The sequence below is a fragment of the Psammomys obesus genome, unplaced genomic scaffold, assembly GCF_907164565.1.
Source record: "Psammomys obesus unplaced genomic scaffold, mPsaObe1.curated_primary_1811, whole genome shotgun sequence".
NCBI lineage: Eukaryota > Metazoa > Chordata > Mammalia > Rodentia > Muridae > Psammomys > Psammomys obesus.
This window is the reverse complement of record NW_026592710.1, coordinates 8,029,880-8,053,288: the sequence shown is the minus strand read 5'-3', so window position 1 is coordinate 8,053,288 and position 23,409 is coordinate 8,029,880. Positions and strand designations below refer to the sequence as shown.

General features: G+C 52.8%; 1 protein-coding gene across 1 annotated transcript in view; it reads right to left on the bottom strand.

Moving 5' to 3' along the window:
* Tnfrsf1b (TNF receptor superfamily member 1B) overlaps positions 1-23,160 on the bottom strand; it is a 30,002-nt gene extending 6,842 nt beyond the window's left edge. Inside the window, exons 1-8 of the mRNA XM_055615262.1 lie at positions 23,025-23,160; positions 6,857-6,959; positions 5,195-5,323; positions 3,777-3,929; positions 3,278-3,371; positions 2,719-2,996; positions 1,988-2,065; positions 1,432-1,466 (exon numbers count right to left, since the gene is read on the bottom strand). Of these exons, the coding sequence (XP_055471237.1) occupies positions 1,432-1,466; positions 1,988-2,065; positions 2,719-2,996; positions 3,278-3,371; positions 3,777-3,929; positions 5,195-5,323; positions 6,857-6,959; positions 23,025-23,102 (948 nt within the window). The 5' untranslated portion in view covers positions 23,103-23,160. The remainder of the gene's footprint in view (positions 1-1,431; positions 1,467-1,987; positions 2,066-2,718; positions 2,997-3,277; positions 3,372-3,776; positions 3,930-5,194; positions 5,324-6,856; positions 6,960-23,024) is intronic.
* Positions 23,161-23,409: the final 249 nt, after the last annotated feature.

Sequence of the window (23,409 nt, the reverse complement as noted above, 5' to 3'; positions counted from 1 at the left end):
CTGGCTGATGACCTGATGACCACAGCAAGAGAAGCCAGGTCAGAATGTGGAAGCATGCACACTGCATCGTCCTGCCTCCCCTGGGGTCCTGCCAGCTGGGTACCCCAGTCTGGAAGGGATGGAAGGTGGCATTCTGACTTCACAATCTGACCTTGGCCCCAGCCTTACCCAATCATTGCCCTTCAGAAGCGCTCATAAATGTCACACCTCACCAGCCACAGAGAAGGAGATTTTCTAGCTGGGCCTCCCCCTTTCTGCTTGTGGTAGAGCCAGGCAGAACAGAATCCCCCAAAGGTCACAGCTAGCTCCCTCCTCAAAGCCACAAGCTGCAATGTTCAGGTACAGACACCATCATAGTCGTGTGACTCTGGCTGGGGACCCCATGGAGTGAGCGCCGAGGAAGCTGAGGTCCTCCTACAGTTCTGGGCCTGGGCCTGCTATACTGGGCTGGCATGGGCAGGGGCAAGGCTGGCTCCTGTAGGCCTCCGAGCTAAGGGTGCCTATATGTGTAGGGCCACTTGGGCATGCCTAAGAGTGGCGAAGTGATTGTATGTCAGGTAGTGAAATACGTTCCTAAGTTTGTGCTCCAGGCCATGCCCATCAGCTGTGCCACCTCAGGACAGTTACTGATTAAGAGTGTCTGGGCCTTGTGTCCCAGACTCTAAAGCTGGGGGCAATAACCTCACAGCCTGTGTCACAGCCAGCCAGCAAGAGCCTGTAAGACCTCAGATAGGGCTGGCATGAGTTCAGTACCCAACAACTGGTGATGACTAAACGTGAGGCCGTGTGCATGACTGGAGGAAGCATGGATGAAGTCACACACTGTTTCTCCAAATAACCCTACTTTTCCCAGCCCTCAGAGTAGGAGCTGAGTCACTGCTGGTCCTGCCTGACAGCCACACTCCAGCACATGAGGACACCATCTGCTCAGCCCCCAAGTGGAGCCCTGAGGCAGGCGGCTGACAGGAGCCAGGGACGGGCAAAGAGTGGCATCTAGGCTCTCCAACTCCTGGTGACCAACTTTGGAGAGCAGGCCCTGCTGGGAGCGACCAGGCTGAGATAGATTTGGATGTGTCAGCCAAACCCGCCTGCTCAGAGGCTTTAGGCACCAGGACACACCCCAACCTTATAAGGACAGTAGCTGTTAAGCCTGAGTTTCCTCATCTCTCTAGTGAGGAGCTGGACACAGCACAGGGAGATCCTGGCTATGCCCAGCCAGGCAAGAGCTGGCCTGTTTCTTCCCAGCTGGAATGTAGCTAGACGTCAGCTGGCTCTGAGGGAACCTTTAAACTCCTGGTCCCCCAGACTCTACTTGGCCCAGCTATTGGGATGACAGGCATGCGCCACCATACCCATTCGCTGCTGCTTTCATGATGTTGCTTATGGCACCCATAAGGAAGAAGAGGAGGAGGAGGACACAGGGATGCTTACCACCTTGGCTTCTCTTTGAAGGCAGGAGGGCTTCTCTACAAAAGAGATGGGGGACAAGTCAGGAGAAGGACTTGTTCATCTCATCTATCCTAATAAGCATAGCATGGCTAGGGTAGAGCCAGCGGGGTGGACACAGTGCAGGGGATAGCTGCCCAGGTAAGGGCCACAGATGAGCCCGTCTTACTCTCAGCCACTATGCCCCGCCCCCAGCCATCCTCCAGACCAGCCTGTGCCAGCAGCCCTGCCTCAACCACATTCTGCCCACGGAGACCCAGGCCAGCTCACAGACCTCACAGACCCCACAGACCCCAGGCTTCCTGTACAGGAATCCTGACGGTCAATCCCCTGGGATAGCCTTGGCACTGCCTCCGGTAGCCAGGTTAGAGGCTATACCTTCTGCCCCAGACCCTAAGCTCCTAGAGAACAAAAGGTTACAGCTTCCAGATCCTTTGAGTCTATGATAGTGTCATGCTCTGTGCTAGACCACAACCGGAGGCACCCAGGAAAGTGGCAGGAAGGGGGCGGGGACCTGGGAACGGGAGGGAGCAGAACTTACTTTTCTTCTGCACCAGGATGAAGCAGTTCACAAACCCCAACACCATCAGACCCAGAGCTGTCACCCCCACGATCAAACCTAGGGAGAAAGTAGGGTGCTCAGAAATGAAGGTGCCAGGGCCACTGGGGCTGGGGGTAACAAGTCCAGCCTTAGGGCCTCAAATTCAGTGACAAAGCCAAGATCAACATCTGTGAACTGCATGCAGCCAGAGGGCCACAGTCTAGGGCCTCGGGCTTGGAGCCATCCTAACCCCAAAGGGAATCCAGATACATAATTAATCCCATAGTCTTGTGGGCCAAATGGGTTCAGCAGAACCAGCCATCAGAACCTATGTTCACATTCTCCCCACCCAGGGAATCTCTATGACAACATCAGGTCATTGGAGACCCAGCTCTCCCACACCTGCACCTGCTGAGAAGGACAGAGACCAGGCTCCTAGGTTTGCTTACACAGAACCTTCAGGAAGCAAGAGAGGAGGTGAGAAGAAAGGAGCGAGAGAGAGCTCCCTTTTTATTTTATTTTTGTTGGTGATTTAACCCCCAAGCTGGTTGAACACCCCACCACTAGGCTACATCCTCAGCACCCGTTAAAAGTATTTTTATTTTGAGTCAAGCTCTGACTAAGTTGCCCAGGTTGGCCTTGAACTTGCAATTTTTCTGTCTCAGCCTCAGCAGTAGCTCAGACTGTGCACTTCCAAGCCTGGCTGGGTCACTCCTGAGTCTGGGACTCACCAATTGGAAGAGAGATGCCACCTACAGTGACCTGTTCGCTTTTGGGGGTGGAGACCACAGAGGAGGTGTTTGGCATTTGGCTGGACCGCAGCTCTGGCTCTGGCGGCTGTGATCCTGTGGGCTCTGGCGGCTGTGATCCTGTGGGCTCTGGCGGCTGTGATCCTGTGGGCTCTGGCTGAGATTTGTAGACTGTCCTTGGGATGGTGCTTGGAGTTGGGAACTGGGGTGCACAGACTGCATCCATGCTTGCATTTCCAGGAACGGCCAGGATGCTACAGCTGAGGGAGGAAGACCACAGACAGTGAGCTTATTCCGGGGAGCCGGCGGAGGACAAGGATCCCCACAGCCAAGCAACCAAGTGTGAGCCACACCTCCTTAGCACCACCCCCTCACGTAACCTCCCCCCCAATTATTTTCACCCAACATCACTCTATCCACGTCAGGCTTCTGCTCACATCACCCGTTGGCTGTCCCAGAGACAATGAGTGACAATCCCAGGCCCCGGTCACCCAGGGGTCGCCCTCCCTGCTCCTTCAGAACCCAGGAAGTCAGCACTCACGTGCGGTGAGGCTTGCACATATCAGTGGAGGACGTGGTGTTCGAGAAGGTTCCTGGGGCGCAGGCCCTGCATACCACATTTCCATTTTTGGACCCTTGAAGAGAAAATCCAGAGCTTGTCAACAACATGAGCACTACATGCAGCCAGGCGGGGATTATCTTAGCAGTGGGGGCCACAAGGGAGGCCTGTTTGTAATTCTCTCTCTTAACACACATACCTATACATACGTACCCACGTCTACACACAGGCACATGCAATAAACACACATACACATGCGTGTACAAATACGCCCATACATGTATATGAGCCTGCTCTCCAGGGTTACCTTCCGGCCCCATCTGATGTCCTACCAGCTTAGGGCTCAGTATAACCAGGGGTTCCAGGAGACAGATACACAGATGCACACGGCAGCCACTGGGGGGTTCCTAGGTGAGGCTGAGAGGCCGAGGCCTGTGACACCTCAGGGATGCTCATGTGGGGAAGGAAGAGGGGTCCTCACTTGTGCTGGCCGCTCCGAAGCCGGGACCACACTTGCTCATCTTCATGCACTGCCGACAGCTGCCAGAACTTGTTTTCAAGGCGCAGTACTGGCCAGCTTTGCAGGCACACAATCGGTTCTGCTGTCTAGTGCAGGCATGAACCTCCACCTGGTCTAGAGGAGGGGAGGACAGCCAGGGTCATTCCCACCTCCACTCACCCACTCTGCCCTCCCCCCCAGAGCTGCCAGGTTTCCCAGCACAGGCTCTGACCTGGCGCATTGTCCCATATCGTCTGTGCTCCCAACTCCACCACAGTGTGAATACACACAGCTGTTCTTCTGGGCTCTACCTCCTCAACTCTGACCTCACCTCCCCACCACCTACTTAAGAGACCAGATGAAGATTTGGCGGGATCTAGAAGGAAAACGTCACCTGGAAGGGGCCAGGAAAGGTGTCACACATGTGTAACCCCAACTCTGGGGAAGCTAAGACAGGATGGTTGTAAGTTCAAAGCTCGCCTGGGCCTCAGAGAAAGTTCCAGGCCAACCTGGGCAATTTAGCAAAAATTCACCTCAAAACAAAAACATTTGGGAGGCAGGCGGTGGCCCATACCTCTAATCCCAGCGCTCAAGAGGCAGAGGCAGATGGATCTCTGTGAGTTAGAGGCTAACCTGGTCTACAGAGCTAGGTCAGTCCCAGGACAACCAACATTACACAAAGAAACTCTATCTGGTAAAATAATCATCATCATCATCATCATCATCATCATCATCATCATCATCATCATCATCATCAAACAGAAAACCTGAACTGAAAGCCATGTCTGGGAATGCAGACCTGCAATCCCAGTTACTCAGGAAGCTAAGGCAGGAAGTCCATTAGGTCCAAGCTAGCCTGAGCCATCTAGCAAGATCCTATCTCAAAGGTAAAGGGCTCCAGAAAGATGAAGCTTAGTGAAAGAGCACTACAAGGCCCTCTTTTCAACTCCCAAAACTGCAAATAAAATTAAATGAAGGGCTAGAAAGATGGCTCCCCCATTAAGAACCTGGCTGCTCTCACAGAGGGCCTGGAGTTAGTTCCTAGCACCTACACGGTGTCTAACAAAGGTCTGTAACTCATCCTAGATCTGATGCTCCATTTTAGCCTTCATGGACACTACATGCCAGCAAAAATACCCACACCTGTACAATTACAAATAAATTAAACCCTTTCAAAACAAATTTAAAAGGTCTGGGGATTGGTGTAGCTCTGTTAAAAAAAAAAAAAATGCTTGTTTCACCGGCGTGAAGGACCAGGTTCCAGCCACATAAGTACATACATGTGGTAAAGAGCCACTCATGTCCCGGAAGATGAAAACAACTGGCCCAGGGTAACCCCATCCTCCTCAGTAGGCTGGAGGGCTAGTGACGAGGGGAGATGTCCCACTCAGGCCACTCACCAGCGGGACAGGAAGGCCTGCAGCTCAGGCAACTGAAGAGATGGTTCCAGAGCTCGGTGAACGTGCCCTTCTCACAGTCAGCACACACAGTGTCTGAGGTCTTGTTGCAGGAATGCTTCACATGCTGGCCTGAGAAAGCAAGGGCCGAAGTCTCAAAGGAAGCCCTTAGGTTTTAGGGTTCTCTTCTGTAGAAAAGCCAGTGTCCCCGGAGTATCTCAGTGATGGTGTGTGCTCATGCTCCTGTGTTCCTGCCCACTGGGTCTCAAGCAAATGACACGAAGTCTCCAGTAAATAAAATCTGAGTTCTTCGTGCTGACGCTGCTCATCTCACTTAATCAAACATATATTATTATCAAGATGGTGGTGGTAGTGGTGGCATGGTGTGTGTGTGTGTGTGTGTGTGTAACCTGCTCTCTCCTACCACCACTGGTTCAGGGCATCAAACTCAGGTCATCAGGCTCTCTCAGCAGGTGCCTTTACACACTGAGCCATCTCCCTAGGCCTCATCTCTTCGTCCCTGTCTCCCATCACACTCTTTTTACTCTGGGCCACGCCTACCAGCCTAAGGTTCCTTGAGCTCACTACACAGGCTCCTTTGGGGGCCTTCCACCTTAGGGGCATCCACTTACTTCCTGGCCTGCTGTCTCCAGTATGTCTGTGTGGCTTGTTCCCGTCCCCTTACAGGGCTCAGAGAGGCCCTCCTGGACCACCCAACCTCATCTTGAGCACCCACCCTTGTCTGTCTCCATTGGCCCTGTGTAACCTTCTCTCCACCACAGCACCTCCTGGCAGACAGCACCACATATGTCTTAGGTAATTTGTCTGTCCTCCGTTAGAAAGCAGACTTGGGACCAGAGAGATGGCTTGGCAGTTAGGAGCACTGGCTGCTCCTCCAGAAGACTGGGTTCGAATCTTGGCAGCCACAGGGTGACAGACAACAATCTATACTGCCAAGAGTATAGGATCTAATGCCCTCTTCTGACCTCCAAGGGCATTTGCATGAATGTGGTGCACAGACATACATGCAGACAAAACACCCAAACATGTAAAATAAAACTAAGTAAATCTTACTTTAAAAAGAAAAAGAAAAAGAAAGTCAACTCCACGAGGATGAGGGTCAGGTATGTCTGCCCAGCATTCTGCTATAATCCCAGCAGACTGAGCACACAGTAGGTGCATTACAAATACTTCTCAAGTGAATGCATACACTTGATTGACAGGGGGGGCCAGCTGCTCAGTCCTCTGCACTGCAACCAGGGCTCAGGTCCACTATCTAGGATATAGCTATGCATTTACTGACTCGATAATTACACACAGGACATCTCTATGGGCCAGGCACGTGCTGGGAATTCTGCAGGACCAAGCTGCAGTGTCTACTCTAGAGGAGCACACAGTGGGGCTATGAGAAAAGCAGGCCATCATTACAGTGTGGGGCAGGCTTCCTGGACAAGAGTACGGGGTCTAAAATGTAGGTAGGTAGGTGTTAACCAAGAGAAGGCTTTAAGAAGTGTGCTGAGCGGAGGCAGCATGCACGAAAGCTGAATCATGGGCCCTAGAATGTATGTCCCTAGAAGCAGCCCAGGGAGAATTTACGACCCTCATCCCTGGACAAGCAGCCCCTCCATGGTACCGCCATCCCAAACCCCAGCAGCTGCCGCTCACCAAGTGGACACTTCGCACAGCACATGTGAATCACCCTGTCATAGTATTCCTCTGGGCTCCGGCACTCCTTCTGGGCTTCTGGCGTGTAGGGCGTCTGGGCAGTCTGGGAAGGAGCAAGCGAGGCAGCCATCAGTACAGTGACTGTGAGCTCCAGCACACCCGTCACCGGGCCTCGTGGATAGGTTCTTGCGCTGGAGGAGGAGGAAGGCTTGAGAAGGCAGAGTCCTGGCTTTCTCCTTCTTGGCCTCCCTCTTCAGCATGGCACACTGTGCTGGGCCTTCCCTCCTGCTGGGTGAATCCCAGTAAGGCTTGGAGAAGATGTAGTTTTTGAAGACAGTGATTCTGGTCACAGAGACAAGGTCCCCCCTTCCCCCCCCCCACACAAAGCTGCTCATTCTAGGATACCCGCCCGCCTGTCCCTCTGTCCTAGCTAATACAGGGTGGAAACAAACCTGGGCACCCCCTCACATCAGTGCTGCAGTCCTGCTGGTGGAAGGTTTGGGCCAGCAGAGACTCCTGGCCCTACTCAGAATCCCGCTGCCAGGAGAATGGCCTCAGCGTTGGCTGACAAGTCTCCAACTACGAGGCAAATACCTTGGCCTCAAACCAGGACTGACGCCCATTTGTCTTGGCTGGCAACCCTGTGGCCTGCTACCACATCCTGTCACCCCACCCGCTTGCCTGAGAGCCTTCTCCTGTCACAGAAGCCATGCCTCAGCTCTGCTCCCAAAGACTGGACTGAGATGAGGTCTCCAACAACCGGCCAAGATGGACTATGACTGTTGTAAAGAAAGGAAACAGAGGCATAAAGAAAAGAGGCCACCCACCTCGGGTCCTAAAGCCAGTGATGGAGATTTGAGCTTTGGGTCCTGTCTGCCTCTCTTGCCCATGTTTTCAATGACTGTGCCAAGTACCTCCATGGAGAGACCAGCAAAGCAAGGGATGATGGGGAGGAGGAGCTCAAGAGATGGCTCAGTGGTTAAGAGCACTTGTTACTCTTGGAGAGGACCTGGGTTCAGTTCCCAGCACCCGCATGGTGGCTTATAACTGCCTGTAACTCCAGTCCTAGGGAATGTGAGTCTCCCTTTACGTTCCGAATATTTCTGCATGCATGCGGTTCACATATGCACACTCAGGCGCATTCATATTTACTTAATTTTTTTAGATAAATAATTATGAAAGACAGCCAGACAAGACAGACTGGTGGGGAGGAGAGAGCAAGAAAACATCACCCATGCAGCACAGAACCAGCAGTGAGAAACACAGGGCCCTCCCTCTGGTCTGAAAGCGTCCCTGGGAAGCGTGCAGCAGCAATGCCTGTGCCTGTCCCAGGGCCCTGGCGACCTGCCGAAACCCAGCCTTCCTTCCAAAAGATGGGATAGCAATCTGAGGCTTTAGAGAGAAGCATGAAGTAGCCACTTCTGCGAGAATGTGAGTTCATGAGCGGACCTGGGAACAGACCTACAAGAACAAGGAGGGTGTGTGTGTGCCCAGCGTCCTTGAAACTCCTGCTGACATCACCTGGAAATGATGGAGGGTCATTCTAGGTTAGAGTTGAGGGCCGGTTCTTACTCTGTGTTGTGCCAACGGCTGCCGTCATGTGTTCAATGGGAGCTCAGAGAACACGTATTAAGCCAGTAACCCTGACGAGTCCCCTCTGACTCCTCAGACAAAGGTAGACAGTTTCAGTGGCATGATTTTGTTTTCTTACGCTATCATTTATAGGCTGTATGATCACAGGCAAGTGTCTCCACCTTCTGACTCAGCTCCACGGGAGCAAGAGAGATACATAAAATATCTAACAACTATCACAGTAAAGGTACCCATCAATTCCCTTGAAAAGCAGCCATAAGAAACCGACTACAGTACTAGGTTCATCTGTATAGACTGGGTAAACTCCCATGATCTGTGGGCAGCGGCTCTGCCCTCCACCTTCCTTCCTCATCTCATCCCCACCACAGCAGCACCACCACCCTGCCCAGTGTCATGCAGCGAGTGACACATGAGCAGCTTCCTCACAGGTTTTCTTTGCTCAGCCACCAAGCTGAGTGATAACAGCTGGAAGCCACCAGGAGCCATGACATAAGGGACTGGGATTCCTTGCTGTGGACTGTCTTTGGCTCTTCTGGTCCTGCCACTGTGCCCTAGCTGTCTCCTGCTCCCTCTGGCCAAAGTCCCCCACCACACATACCTTCAGAGTGTATCTCCACTAGGCCACTGCCCAGCCCTTGCCCTGGATGAACAACCCAATGCAGCCCCCTACCTTGTCTTATGCTCAGCCAGTCTTCATGCACCACCCCAGACTGATGGAGGGGGCTCTAAGCTATTCTACCCAGAGCCAGGCAGAAAAGGGTGATCAGCATTTGCTACCCTGATCGGGGGAGTAATTACAATGTCATTTCCTTGAAGTAAGGTCCTCACCCTGGGCACTAGGGCCAAGAAGCCTCAACACAAATGCATCTGCTGTCCTGCCTGATCTCTGAGTCCCCCCAACCAGGGCAATCGTCTCCAGAGAGATCATGCAGACAGCTTGTGAGGGAAGTTGCAGAGCTATCCTGAGAACCCCGTCTGAAAAGCTGCTGGAGCTCCCTCTGGACAGGTATACACACACACACACACACACACACACACACACACACACACACACACTATATTGGCCCTTTTTTCCCTTCCATTTCACGACAAAATAAATGATCAGTTGTGGCTGAGTGCCCACTGTAAGGGCGGTCCACATTGCCTGGGGCATTACTGGCTGTGTTCAGGGTTAGGGTGTGTCAATGGTGCTAGCTGCCTCTTTCACACCTCTAAGGAAGTCTCCGGGCTAGGGAGCCATACTGCTCCAAAAGAGGGAAGAGAAAACAAAAGAACTCTCGGCAGGGACTAGAGCAACCTCTGCCGTACTCAGCCTGGTCTGATTAGTCCACCCCATGGAGAAAGTAAGATAAGTTGGGGGAAGGGAGTGAGGAAGGCACACAGAGCAGACTTAGGGGAGTCCTGAACCCCAGAAATCACAGTGTCATAGCTCATTTTATACCCATCATCCCACAGAATGCTAATTGACACAGAAGGCCCAAGTGTCCCCACAAAACACCCAGACTAGTCTTCCTGGAGAAATGGTTTGTCTCATTAATGAAGTACCTACCACACCCTCTCCACTTCCCCAAATGGCAGCCACACAAGGGCTGGAGGTGGCCTCCATCACATGGGAACCTATCCCTGCCAGCCCTGGGGTTTATCCCCCTGGGTGGTGGTAACCAGGGGAGCCCCTAACTTATCTGGGGCCTGGGTAGCTTCTAGTGGCCCAGAGAAAAACCCTGCTTTGGCAAGGAACAACTTCCTGCCAGACCCAGAGGGCCTGATGGGAAAGGGCCTTGCCTCAGCCAAATTGGACTGTCTCCGTGATCCTCCCATGGACAAGGGCTCCTGGAAGCCAGCTGAACCCGTGGCCCTCAGCTCCTGCCTTCTGGGGCCCTCCTTGTCCCCAGCTTCTCTGTGGATAAGCTCTGTGATGCTTTCTCCTACTGCTATGTGTGACCCCCAACTCCAGCAGCTGGCAAAGGGGCCCAGCCCTCCCTCAACAACCTCGAGGCCTGTTTATTCTCTTGGACAGAGAAAGAAAAAAAAAAAAAAAAAAAACCAAAACCACAGCCTCGTCAGGGCTAAACAATGAGGAACAGAAAGCCCCTGCACAACGCAGAACAAAAGGTCACTCCTGCACGGGGAGCTACCCAGAACCCCCAAAATGTAGCCCTGGGAGCTGGGCCTCAAGGCCACTCAGGGACTATAAAGGGATGGAGGTGGGGGTGGGGAGGCAGGACATACACGACCTGAGCTTTGCAAGGCTGGGAGGACTCTAATCTTTTGCTTTGAATTGGAAAGCTGCTGATTCACCTCACTCCCAGTCTGTGGGGAATCTGACACTGAGAAATGAGGAACTGAACCCAACTGCACTTGATGCTGTCAGTATGTTTATCTGAGCCAGTTGTTCAAAAGACAAAGCCCCAAGCAAGGAGTAGGGGAGTGGCACGTGTCTGTAATTCCAGCACTCAGGAGGCGAAGGCAGGGGGATCTCTGTGAGTTCGAGGTTAACTTGGTCTACAGAGTTCCAGGGCAACCAGGGCTACATAGAGAAACTCTCAAAAAAACAAAAACAAAAATAAACAAACAAACAAAAAACAAGGCTCCAGGTCAGAACTGAAAACCTTTGGTAAGAATAAACTACCCATTGAACAGGTAGGAATTAGACACCTACTATACCTGATAAACAAAGACTGAAAAGAGGAGAGATGGGTGGAGATGGATAAAGAAATGGATAGATGAAAAAAAAAATGGATGGATGAAAAATGGAGAGAGGAATAAGGAGATGGATGGATGGATGGATGGATGGATGGAGAAATGGAGGGGGGAAATGGAAAGATGAAGAGATGGATGAATGGATGAAAAGAGATGGAAGGATGGATGGGTGGATGGACAGATGGATGGAAGGATGGACGAATAGATGGGTGGATAGATGGATGAATGTAGAGATAGAAAGATTGAGGGATGAATGGATGCTACATGGCAAGAGCCTGGGCAGGGATCTACCACTGAGGCATGGGGCAAGATGGAGAAAGTGGCATGAAAGAGCTTCCAGCTTGTGGTAGAGTGTGTACCCACTAGCACCACCATTTACATGAGCTAGAAGGATGAGTACGGCTTATACCCAGAAAAAGTACCTACTGTGTGAGGTGCCATTCTGGGCATACTCATATGAATTTCCCTTTTCTTTCTAAACCAAACCCTTGAGGTTGGTACAAGCCTTTGGTGGTTTGGATGAGAATGGGTCCCATATTTGAATGCTCTGTCTCTAGTTGTTAGAACTGTTCTGGAAAGAATTTGTTTGACAGATTTTGTAGCCCTGGCTGTCCTGGAATTTCTATGTGGCCTTGTTGAAGGAGGTGTGACATGAGGGAGGGCTTCAAGGTTTCAAAAGCCCATGCCAGGAGGTGTTCCTCCCCTCCCTTCCTCCCTTCTTCTCTCACAAGAGAAGCTCCCCACAAGCCCTCACCCCCACCCCACCTCCTGCTTATGAGACGTGAGCTCTCAGCTACTGCTCTAGTACCACGCCTATCTGCCTGCCTATCATGCTCCCTGCCACGATGGTCATGGACTCACCCTCTGGAACTGGAAGCAAGCCCCCAATTAAATGCTGTCTTTCATAAACTGCCTCAGTCATGGTGTCTCTTCACAGCAATAGAAAAGTACCTAAGACAAAGCCTATTTCACAGTACAGACATGGCGGATCCAGGAGATTCTGTGCAGGGACAGACTGGGGACTCATTATTGCTACATCAGCCTCCACGCCTCTGACAGTCTTATAACCTGTGATCCATATGTGTCTGTGTAGAGGTGTGTGTGCACATGTTTGTGTGTGTTCAGGTGCACTTGCATGTATGGGTATACAGGGAGGGTAAACATGAATGTACACGTCTCTGTGTGTGTGCAGGTATGTGTGGATACAAATACAGTTGTCCTGTATGTGCATGTGTGTGTGTGTGTGTGTGTGTGTGTGTGTGTGCATGTGTGTGCCACAGGTCAACCTCAGGTATCACCTCTTCTCAGTGCTCTGTCCACCTTGGTTTCAAGGCAAGGTCTCTCTTTGGCCTGGGGCTCACCAATTTGGCCAGGCTGGCCACTCTGTGAACCCAGGGAGCTGCCTGTCTCCACTTCCGAGGTGCTGGGATTCCGATCGTGTGCTACACCTGGTATTGTCACATGGGTTCCAGGCCCTCCTGCTTGCACAGAAGACACTTTACTGACTGAGCCACCTCATATGCTGTGACTTTCTCGCCTCATGGAGTGGCGAACAGTTCGGTGATCTCCCCGGGCTAAAGGCTACCACATCCCAGGGCAAATGTGACAGAGCTGGGTACAGCAGAGGCATCTGCCCAAGGACCCTCCACTCAGCTGGAAGCTATTTGCAAGCACTAGAGAGGCCACATCATTTGCATGTGTGTGGGGGGGATATGCATTTCATTCTTGACCTTGGAGGTTTACAGAAGCCCCACGGACTGTGGGGGTACAGCCGCATCAAGTCACACTGTCGCAAGGCCTAGGCGGCTAGGCCTGTCAGCCATCATGGAAACAAAGAGCACTGGCGTCAGGAAGGACCAACCACATCACAGGTGGGTGGCCCAGGGGTGACACATCCCTCCTCCGAGCTGCCGCCTGTGATGTGCTTCAGAGGTGAACTGAAGCAGACAGGAAACCCACACTGGGATCCGGTTCTTAGGGCCAGGTTCTGGGCTACATGCCAAGGTTGCTGCCACCATGTAGTACTCAGTTCAGCAGCACAGAAAGGCCCTCCATCTCCTTGAGGCCCTTCGATACAGCGTTCTCCACCTCCTGCTGGCTCTCCTCAACACCTGGGCACCTCCTGGCAGCTAGTCTCGGTTGGTCCCCAGCATATGTTCCTTTGCAGACAGACCCATGCCACCCTCCTACTTCCAAGACTGCCGCCCCTGAAATGTATTCAGCAGCCCATGCTGCCCCCAGGCTGAAACAAACCTCTGGCATCTGCCGCCTGCCTTCACCTGCTGCCTGACGCAGAACATCGGATTCCCACGCTCCTCTTCCACACCCTGACCCCTGCTGACACCTCGGGCCACACATTCTGCAAAGCGGACTCCTGGGCTTCTTCAGAGCCACCCGCCACCATCATCTCATTCACACGTAAACCTGTGAACCCCAGATACAGGTCACAGATCCCTCTAGGAGGCTGCTGTGGCAACCCAGGACTATTTCTATATTTCCCAGGTTAGAACATATTTAGGTTAATTCTTTGTTCTCCTTGTGTCTACCCTCAGACCCCTCTGTGGTCTCTCCTTGAGCCAGAATCTGGTTTGACTCCCCTTCTCTTACTCTCCCACCTTGGTTTCGACATCTACAAAATGGGAACGGAGCCGTGCCCACTATACCAAGTGTTTTGACTCACCAAGCCAGTGCATGTGAAAAGCGGGGTGCAGCCCAAGCCTGGGACATGTGTCTAATCAATAGATAGGGCGCTAGTCAACAAAAGCAAAAGGTTTAAATTTCTATCCGTTGAGCTGAGTTTGGCTCACATGAGAACTGGACTAGAAATGGACAACAAGGCAGTGTCCTCAGAAACCGAAGGACTGCATTCAGACCATAGCCCATGTAGTGGCCTTTACCAACCACAAATCACATCTGGGTGGTAGCCAGAACGTGGCTCCACAGCCTAAAAAGCTGGGCTCTGGCTGGTGACAGAGCAGAAAGACCACGAGCAGGCCTGGCCCTCTCATCCCCTCAGGCAAGAGCAGTGGCCTGCTGCCTGGCTGGCTGAGGATGGGAAAGCTTCATGAGTTTGATGCAGCAGAGCCAGGCCTGGTTCTCCGGAGACACCGCAGAGATCAGCTCAGTGTCGAGTCCACACCAGTCAGAGTGGGCAGCCAGCGTTATTATGGCAAGGCTGTTCCTGTGGCTGACCATGGAAACCCCAGGGAAGGTAGGGGTGCAGCTCACTGGCAGGAGGCATGAAGGTGCAGATGCCATGCCTACTGCTGCATAAAAGACCAGGTATGGCCGTGCACACCTGTAATCCCAGCAATGGGGATAGGGAGCCAGGAGGACCATCTTCTGACACGTAGTGATTTGAAGGCCAGCCAATCAAATGACAAAAACAGTTTGCCCAGATTGGGCTGGGAAGTAAACCTTTCTGCAAGGTGGAGATACAGGGGGAAATATGCTCTAACTCCCTCTTCTATTGTTGGGAGCAAAGCCCTGGGACCCTTCCTAAGGGCCTGACCTGCCAGATAAGCACCGGGTGCCAGCAGGCCATAGCTTCTTACAACCCATTGTTCCCAAAACTGTTTGCTTTGGGACACATCCGTGACCACCGATGTGACCACCGATGTTATCTTCGGGCCTTGTAACTCTTTAACCCACCTTCTTAGCCTTGGGAACTTCTCACCAAGGGTCTTGGTATTTTTCCACTATTACTTTCCTTTCTCGCCCCTCTCCCCCGCCCTGCCAAAACCACGTTTTAAAAGAAACACCAAAGTTCAATAAAGGAGACACTTGACCAGCAACCGTCTGCTTGTGTCCTTTCTCTCTCTCCCCCATCTTTTTCAGGATTGATCCCCTTCGCCCCCATGAATAACTGAGTCCCGCGGGGCGGGACATTCTATCAGCCCTCCCACTCCTCCCCCCATCTGCGGCCCTCCCCACCTCACCTGAGTCACAGTCTCCATCCCAGTCACATGTCCTTCACAGTAAGGACAGATGATCAGCCCACCTACTCACTGGCCCAGGCCACCTCCTTGCCTGCAAAGACTGGTGTCTCCTCATTGCCTCATCTTCTGATGGAAGAGAGTGTGGTAGCTGACAACAGACAACAGTATTGAAGCCTGGCTGTGAACTCATACTGCATCTCTAATTAGCAGGCATCTTATTTTTCTTTGGGGCTAATTTTTTAAATTATTATTATATATTAATTATTTATAAATTATTTTTTAATCTTTAAAATTATAATTAATTTAATTATCAATGCATTACGCGTGACTTCTTTCTTACACAATAAATTTATTTTCATTTTCTCTGTACGAATGCTTTGCCTACCTGTCTGTCTGTGTACCACGTGTTTGCCTGGTACCTGCAGAGGCCAGAATGGGCATTGGATCCCCTGGAACTGGAGTTACAGACTGTTAATTGCCAGATGGGTGCTGGGAATCTAACCTGGGTCTCTTCAAGGGCAGCAAGTGCTCTTGATGCATGAACCATCTTCCTAGCCCATTTGTTGTTGTTTTTATGTGTTTGAGTGGTTTTTTTTCCCGAATGCATGTGTGTATGTGTGTGTGTGTGTGTGTGTGTGTGTGTGTGTGTGTGTGTGTGTGTGCCTGGTGCCCCAGGATATCAGTTCTCCTGGAAGTAGAGATGGTTGTGAGCCACTATGTCAGCGCTGGGTATCAAACCAAGGTCCTCTGGAAGAGCAGCTTGTGCCCTTAACTGCTGAGACATAACATACTATAAGGTGTTTTGCAGAACTACAGTTGCTTTTTTTTTGGGGGGGGGGGGCTGGAACCTTCCTTCTCTCACCTCCCAATGAATTACAGATGCAGCCCATCATGTCCAGCCCAACAATTGTTTAATGTACCTGGTATTAGTTCTCCTATAATGGCCACAGACACACACCCTCATGTGTCTTTGTTGACTCTAGCAAACTTCCCGCCCAGCTAGAGGGGCTAGTCTCCCCAGTTCCTCTAGCCTCCACCTGGCAGCTACTCTTCTCCAGCCTGCCAGGCTCTGGGACTCAAGGCTAGGAACATTCCCTGGGATTCCCTGCAGGAGGGGAGAATCATGAGGGCATCAAGAGAAGGTGAGGATGCGACCACAGGACCAAGCAATGGGGAGGCACGAGGGGAGGCCTGAGGGGTAAAGAGTGGAGAAGACTGGACTCCTGCCAGAGAGAGCAGGAAGGAACAGGACCCAGGCTCCTGGCCAGAGGCACACACAGGCAGTCTGAGAGGGAACAGCTGGTGACAGCCTCATTAGGAAGCTTGGTGCTATGAGTGCAGACAGAAGCTGGGGGGGGGGGGGGGCGGCTGAGGCCAGGCGCAGGAGATAGCTAGGGCACTGGGAGGAGTTCTGCAAATTGAGTCAAAAGGGCAGAGCCCTTCCCCACAGAGTCCCAGTCCAGAGCTACACTCCACCCTCTGCCCTAAGCTACTGAACACCCGTCCCCCTCCAGCAGCTGCAGGCCTGGACGCCAATGCTAGCTCTGAGAGGTCCTTGCTGATCTGGCCAGGGCTGAAGCAATGGAGATTCACAACAGAAAAGAGAACTAGTGACCCAACTCTGGCCCAAAGTGGAAGTCACACTAGGCCTGGGCCCCAGACTCCAGAACTCAGGATCCACAGCCTCTGTCCTGTCCTGAAAGGACAAGAAATGTCTTTGTGCCTGGCCTGTAAAATTACCTCCAAGTCCCTGCCCACTCAGCTTTCAACTTCAGACTATCTCAATTTCTTGAACCTCAGGTCATTGTGGTCCTAAGGCCAAAAGCAGATGAAACCCACACTGGCCATCCTAACGAACAACGCTGGGGGTGGGGGTGGAGGGGAGACAGGAAGTCTTCCCTGTCTTGACAGAGGGCTTGGGTCAACCCAGGGCCCATGCTCCCAAAAAGAACACAGCACCCCTGAGCAGGTCACTGGACTCTGTCACTTTCCAGTTTCAACAGCAGAGCGTACTCACTCAGGCTGCGTGTCCTCTTGCAGTCTCCCACACTGAACGTGTGGGCCGGAAGCAGGCCTTCTTAAATGAGGATCAGCATAGCATCCACAAAACCAACCCCTCCAGCTTTAATCCCAGCCTTCAGGAGGCAGAGACATGTGGATCTCCACGAGTTCAAGGCCAGCCTGGCCTACAAAGAAAGTTCCAGGACAGCCAAACCTACAAAGTGAGACCCTGTCTCAAAAAAAAAAAAAAAAAAAAGCAAAAAACAAGAAGAAACAGGGTGAGTGAGGAAGACCTCAGAAAGGTCAGTCAGCCTGTCATCATCGTACTCAAGCCTGTCATCACTGGCAAGGGTCAGGACTACAGGTCAGAACCACACCAGCCACCTTCCTACCCTAGCACAGCTCACGCTAGGAGTGCAAGGAAGCCATCTCCCTCAACCTCCTGCTGGTAAATGAAACAGACTTCCTCTTCCCTGGCTCACAGACAAGCAGTCCAAACCACAATGGTGTCATTGTGAGCTATGACATCACAAGATATGTCGGTAGAAAAAGACATTTGTGTGGGCCTGAGGAGGGGTAGCTCCTGGAGCTTCAGAGCCCCTGTCTCACAGGAGGGGTGGGCCCCAAACCCCAAAGCCCCTGCCCTGCATCCCAGGACAAGGAGACAGACTGTCAGGCCAGATCAGCACTAAATGAAGTGTTCCCTCTACGTGTGACAGAGCTTCTTCGAGGAAACACCCCCCGACGGGGTTTCATTAAGCCTGTAAGCTTGCAGACGGCCCTTCTGCTTACTGTTACGCAAACTTCCTCAGCATCTGGGGCACGCCTTGCTGCTGACACATCAAAGGTGCCAAGTTCTAGGGAACAGGGACAGGAAACCCACAGCTTCCAGGCCTGCCTGAGACATCGGCACCCCAGCTTCAGGCAAGCCGATGGGCAGCCATGAAATCTTGGTGCCAGTGGCCCCTGAGACAGGGAAATTATTCTAGCCAAAGCAACAGGGGAAAAAGTGAGCAAGAAGGGCTGGAGAGCTGGCTCAGTGCATAGCTACTTGCCTACAAGCTGGAGGACCTCAGCTGGGCTCCTCACAGCCCACATAAACGAGGCAGCTACCTGTAAATCCAGCACAGGGAGGCAGGCACTGAGACCCAGGAGCAAACTACCTAGACTAACTCCACACGTGAGCTCCAAGTTCAGTGAGAGACCTAGCCTCAATAAATCAAGCACAGGGTGATCAAAGAAAGATGTGTAATGTCAATTCGGGCACCCACTCCCACAGACATGCAAATACACCTACACATGTGCGGGCACACCGCTCATACATACATACATACATACGTACATACAAAAAAAAGTGAGAAAGAAGAAAGAGGGAAACATATCGGCTTTTTTTTTTTTTTGGTGACATGTGTAGCTGCCAGCCTCACCCCTTCTGGGAGAACACTGAGACCTGGTGCTGCTGGAAGGGTTAGGATCAGAGAGGTTAAACAGCTAGAGCAAGGACACACAGCAAGCCAGGAAACTCTACTCTGCTAATACCCAGGCCATGCTCCTGCCTCAAGGCTGTGCTGTCTTCGAAGTCACTGGCACAGGGAACTGGATAGCATCAGTTCAGAAGAGGGCTTCCCCATCTTGGGTCGTAAGTAAACAATCTCAGACACACACACACACACACACACACACACACACACACACGGAAGAGATTTTAGAGAGAGCCTGGTATCTATCACACAGGGATGAGCTAGAACAGTGACTTTCAACCTTCCTATTGCTGTGACCCTTACAATTCCTCATGCTTTGGTGATCCTCCAACCATAACATTATTTTCACTGCTACTTCATGATGGTAATTTTGCTACTGTTATGAATCATAGTGTAAATATCTGATATGCGGGATGGTCTCAGGAGACCACTGGGAAAGGGCCGCCTGGCCCACAGGCTGACAGCCACTGAGCTAGGACCTTCTGTACTCCTTCCATCTTCTTCAAATATACTCCTCGTCACCCCCCGTATGACATTTAACACCTGCCGCTGAAAGGGTGGGGTGGCAACTTCCTGACCACACAGACTTTGCTACTACTTGGGGTCCCAGACCCCGGGCAGGCAATTATCTGAGGGGCCCTGCCAGGGGGCATGGGGCAGGAAGTACAGCAGGAGAAGGTGACAGGAAGGAAGTTGGTGCTGGGGTGCTAGGCAGCAAGGTCACTCAGGCAGGGACTTGGGACAACTGGATATCTGACGCATAAGCTTTGGGTTCCTGTGGCTCCCAGAGATGGGGTCTGAGGGTTCTGTGAACCCCGCCTAGCTGTGAACACTATATATAATCAAGTCAGTACAGGCTACCCGTGGCTCAAACAGACACCAGTGGCTCCAGAGCCTGTAAAAACCTCAATCCAGGCCATTTTGTTTGAATTCCTGACCGTGGTGGGGGCCAGGCAGCAGGGCATCTATGGTGGGCAAGACAGTCGGCCCATCTCTGCAGCCCATTTCCTCTTCATCCTATTTTTCTAAAGCACACCCTTGCTTGCTCTCCTGAGGTCCAGGGTTGTCTCAAAATCCATGTGTGCCCAAGGATGGCCTTGAACTGATAATTCTGCCTGTATCACCTCAGGTGCTGGGATTAGGTTGGCAGCAAGGGCAACAAGAACTGTAATATATCCACCAAGCAGGGTGGCAAACATCTCCCTTTCCCCACAGAGACACCTGGGTGAACTCTCCCCTTCCCTGGCAAAGCCACCCTGTCTGCTCCTCTAGTATAAGGCCCCGAGGGGCCTTTATGTGAAAGTGTCGCCTAGCCCTGGAGAGGGACAAATGCTTCAGGAAGCCACCGGCTTCCAGGACTATTGTCTACGCCATTCTTCAACCCAAGAATGCCAGACAAACACTCAGGATGTAACTGGGCTGGGAGAGTGTGCCTGCCTAGTGTGTAGGAACACACGCCCACACCTACAGAAGTCAAGTGTTGACGGTAACACACGCAATGTAACCCCAGCACTGGAGCTGTGGAAGGAAGATCAGGAGTTCAAGGTCATCCTGACCAACACAGTGAACTAAAGGCTAACCTGGGCCACACGAGACACCATCTTTGAAAAAGGAAAGAAGGAAAGGAAGGAAGGAAGGAAGGAAGGAAGGAAGGAAGGAAGGAAGGAAGGAAGGAAGGAAGGAAGGAAAGAAGGAAGGAAGAAAGGAAGGAAGGAAGGAAGGAAGGAAGAAAAAAGCCAAGCAAATTCTCTCTTCCCGTGAACAGGAGTAAACAAAAGCTAACTTAACCCAGGTCACACGGGCAGTTCTGAGCAAACGTGAGATGGTTCTGAGATGGTGAAGTGTGTAACCTGGCAGGATGGCTCCTGGGGCTCTGGAGCTGGCTTCCTAGAACTGGGAAGTGTGGGGAGCAGGTTTCCATGCACACTGGGAGAGTTGATGGATGGATGGCGCTGCCTCAGAGTGCCCGGCTACCTGCCCACTGCCGCCTGAAGGTCCCGATCACAAGGCCACATCCTCAGCCACAGGAGAGATGTCCCAGAAGGGTGTCAGTCAGTGAACAAAAGACAGAAATGTGAGGAAAGGAGGAAAGAGCCCTCTGGCCCAGCAGTACTGCAGGGACCCGACTCCACTCCAGGGCCAGCCTGGGGTGCTGCAGACTCTGGTGAACCAACAAACAGCAGCGTTGGCCCCAAGACTCCCAGGGACCAGGAGGCCACACCCACCGGGTTAAGACCCTGCTCAGAATGAGTGCTCGCCATCCCTGCCTTCACATGCATCTATTTGCCCAATGGCTCAAAAAGTGGACGGTGCGTTCCCCAGAAAAGGAGACAAGAGCCTCAAGGGTAAACTGAGTCTGCCGCCCCTGGAACCTGCTAGAACATCCTCAGGGTTCTCTCTGCTGCCCAATCCAGCTACACACAACATCTGTGAGTCCCATAGTAGGGGCAGGAGTGGGGATAAAGGTAAGGGAGTTCAGGAAAAAGAACACTGGGAGTGAGGCCAGCAACTTGCCTTCAGATCTCACCCCATCACCTTCCAGTGCTGGGGTCCTGGGAAAAGCCACAGCTTGTAACCATCCCCACACCTTTCAGTGGAACAGGGGTACCCCCCACCCCCTTGTAGAAACGGCCAGAAGGGAAGTTTCAGTGCTGCTACATGCCCAAGAGAGTCGAGTGTCCCAAACCAGGAGCTACTGTAGAATTAACCTGAGGAGGAGGCTTGCACAGTTCTTAGCTCCAGTCTCTCCAGTCCTTGAGGTGGGTAAGACACACAGAGAAGGAAAAGTAGCATGCGATCTGCTCCAAAGAGCAGGTCATGTCTAAGTCGAGGAATGTGGACAGGCTTTTCTGGAGAACTGGTATTTACAAAAGGCTTGGAGGAGTTAAGGGGTGGGCTGCAGAGCGGACAATGTGTGTGCAGGGCACAATGGCAGACGCCTAGTCACCAGCTTCACCGGGCACAGGTGCATTCCAGCAGGCAGCACAGATACCCCCATACCCTCATCTGGCCGGGGGTACCTGGAAGGGAAGGATTCTGCCCCTTCCACTGAAAGTCACCACAGAGGCTTCTCAGATACGGATGTCTGGGCTTGAGCAAGGTCTTTCCGTCAAAGGCAGATTTGTGGGAGTAGGAACAGGGGCAAGCCAGCTAAGAGCCCATAGCAACAGTCGCAGAAGGCGGGAGTCTGAGCTGACCTGGTCAGGTAGGGTAGGAAGTGTGAGAGAAACCTCTCCGGCCACACCAGCACACCACCTGGACCCCACAGAACCTGCGCCTCCCCTCCCGTTTGGAAGCTCATATGTTCTGGTCCCAGGGACAGACCCCAGCTCAGTGCCCAGAGAGCTATTCTTTGGAGCTCAGAGCACCACCCGCAGTCAGACTGGTGACCGCAGCCATGCACATTCATACTCAGCCCTCAGAACCGGATCTGTCCGGATCTACACTCCATCCTAATTAACACCCACCCCCACCCCCCAACCCCCAGGGACCGACGACCAACAGCCACTGTGTATGAGTCCATTCCTTTCCATCCTGAGAAGAGCAAATGGTCTTGGGCAGCTGAGTCACCTCAGGACACCACGGAAGCCACCTCCCCCTTTCCTGCCCTGGGCTCAGGAGGCAGAAAGCAGGCCTAACTGCCCACAGGTGGAGCAGAGCAACCGCACGACCCCATGCGGCCAACTCCCGCCAAGCCCTTCAGAAAAGGTAGTTTCTCTGGGCCTCACTTTCCATACTTGCAATCTGTGTTCTCTTTACCCATCACCAGTGGAGACAGGAAGGAAAAACGAAAACTAAAAGATCGCCCCGTGGACTTGACCCTGTTCTGGCGTCGGTAAAGTGACTCCTGGGATCTTTACTCTCTCCGTTTTCTTGAGGCTCCTTGGGTAGCTGCCTGTCCCCAGCGCACAGAATATTCTGAAATGGCCTCTGAACACAGCAGGCAGATCCTTGGAAGGAATCTGGGTAAGCGGCAGAGAAGTGACTCACTGCCCAACTGTTAGGCGCCTATTTAGACTCCTGGCCCCAACGACAGCTAAGAGCTCCAGTGTTTCTAAGAAGAAATAGACTGTGGCGCGGAGAAGAAAGTCTTCAGAAGGGGCAACCCGCTCGGGCACGGGGCCAGTGACCCAGTACGGTCCTTCCCGCCTCAAGTGCGCGAAGGGACTTCGCGGCGTCACTGCGAACGGTGCGTCTAAGCCTGGGCTGGGTGTTACCCTCGCCCTGGCTGCCCTCGCAGAGAGAGCCACAGGGCAGTTCTGGGACACAAGACTGCCGGGACCCGAGTTCCAACCTACGCTCCCAATGTGCCAGGTTTCGGGTTTCCCGTGGGTCCCCAAAGGAGCGTGGCGCGTGTCTGCTGGGGATGGGACGGTCCCTTCCGGAATTGTACAGTACCTGGAATGGGCACTTTGTGATGGACGGCAGTCCCCCGTGACCCCAAGAGTCACCCACCTGGGCGGGCACGGTGTGCCCGGTGGCCCACAGCTGCAGTTCCACGACCAGCGCGACCCAGAGGGCGGTGGGCGCCATAGGGACGGCGGTGGCTCCCGCCCTTGCGCCTGGAGCTCGGTGTCCTCTGCTGCTTTCGAGCCGGTGACTGAAAGCGAAAGCCTCAGGCCAGGAGCTAGGGCAGACCAGGGGGCGGGGGAGGGCGGGAATGGGCGTGGCCCCTGGCTGAGGCCACGCCCCTCGCACAGAGTCCGCCCCTCTCTTTGGGCACCTCCACCTGGACTTCCTCGGGAGCTCTCTGGGCCTCCTCCAGCACCTCTTAGAGCCCCGGGTGACTCAGTCTCACTCCTCCGTCACCCTTCCAGTAGAGGAGAAGAGGCTGGGGCGG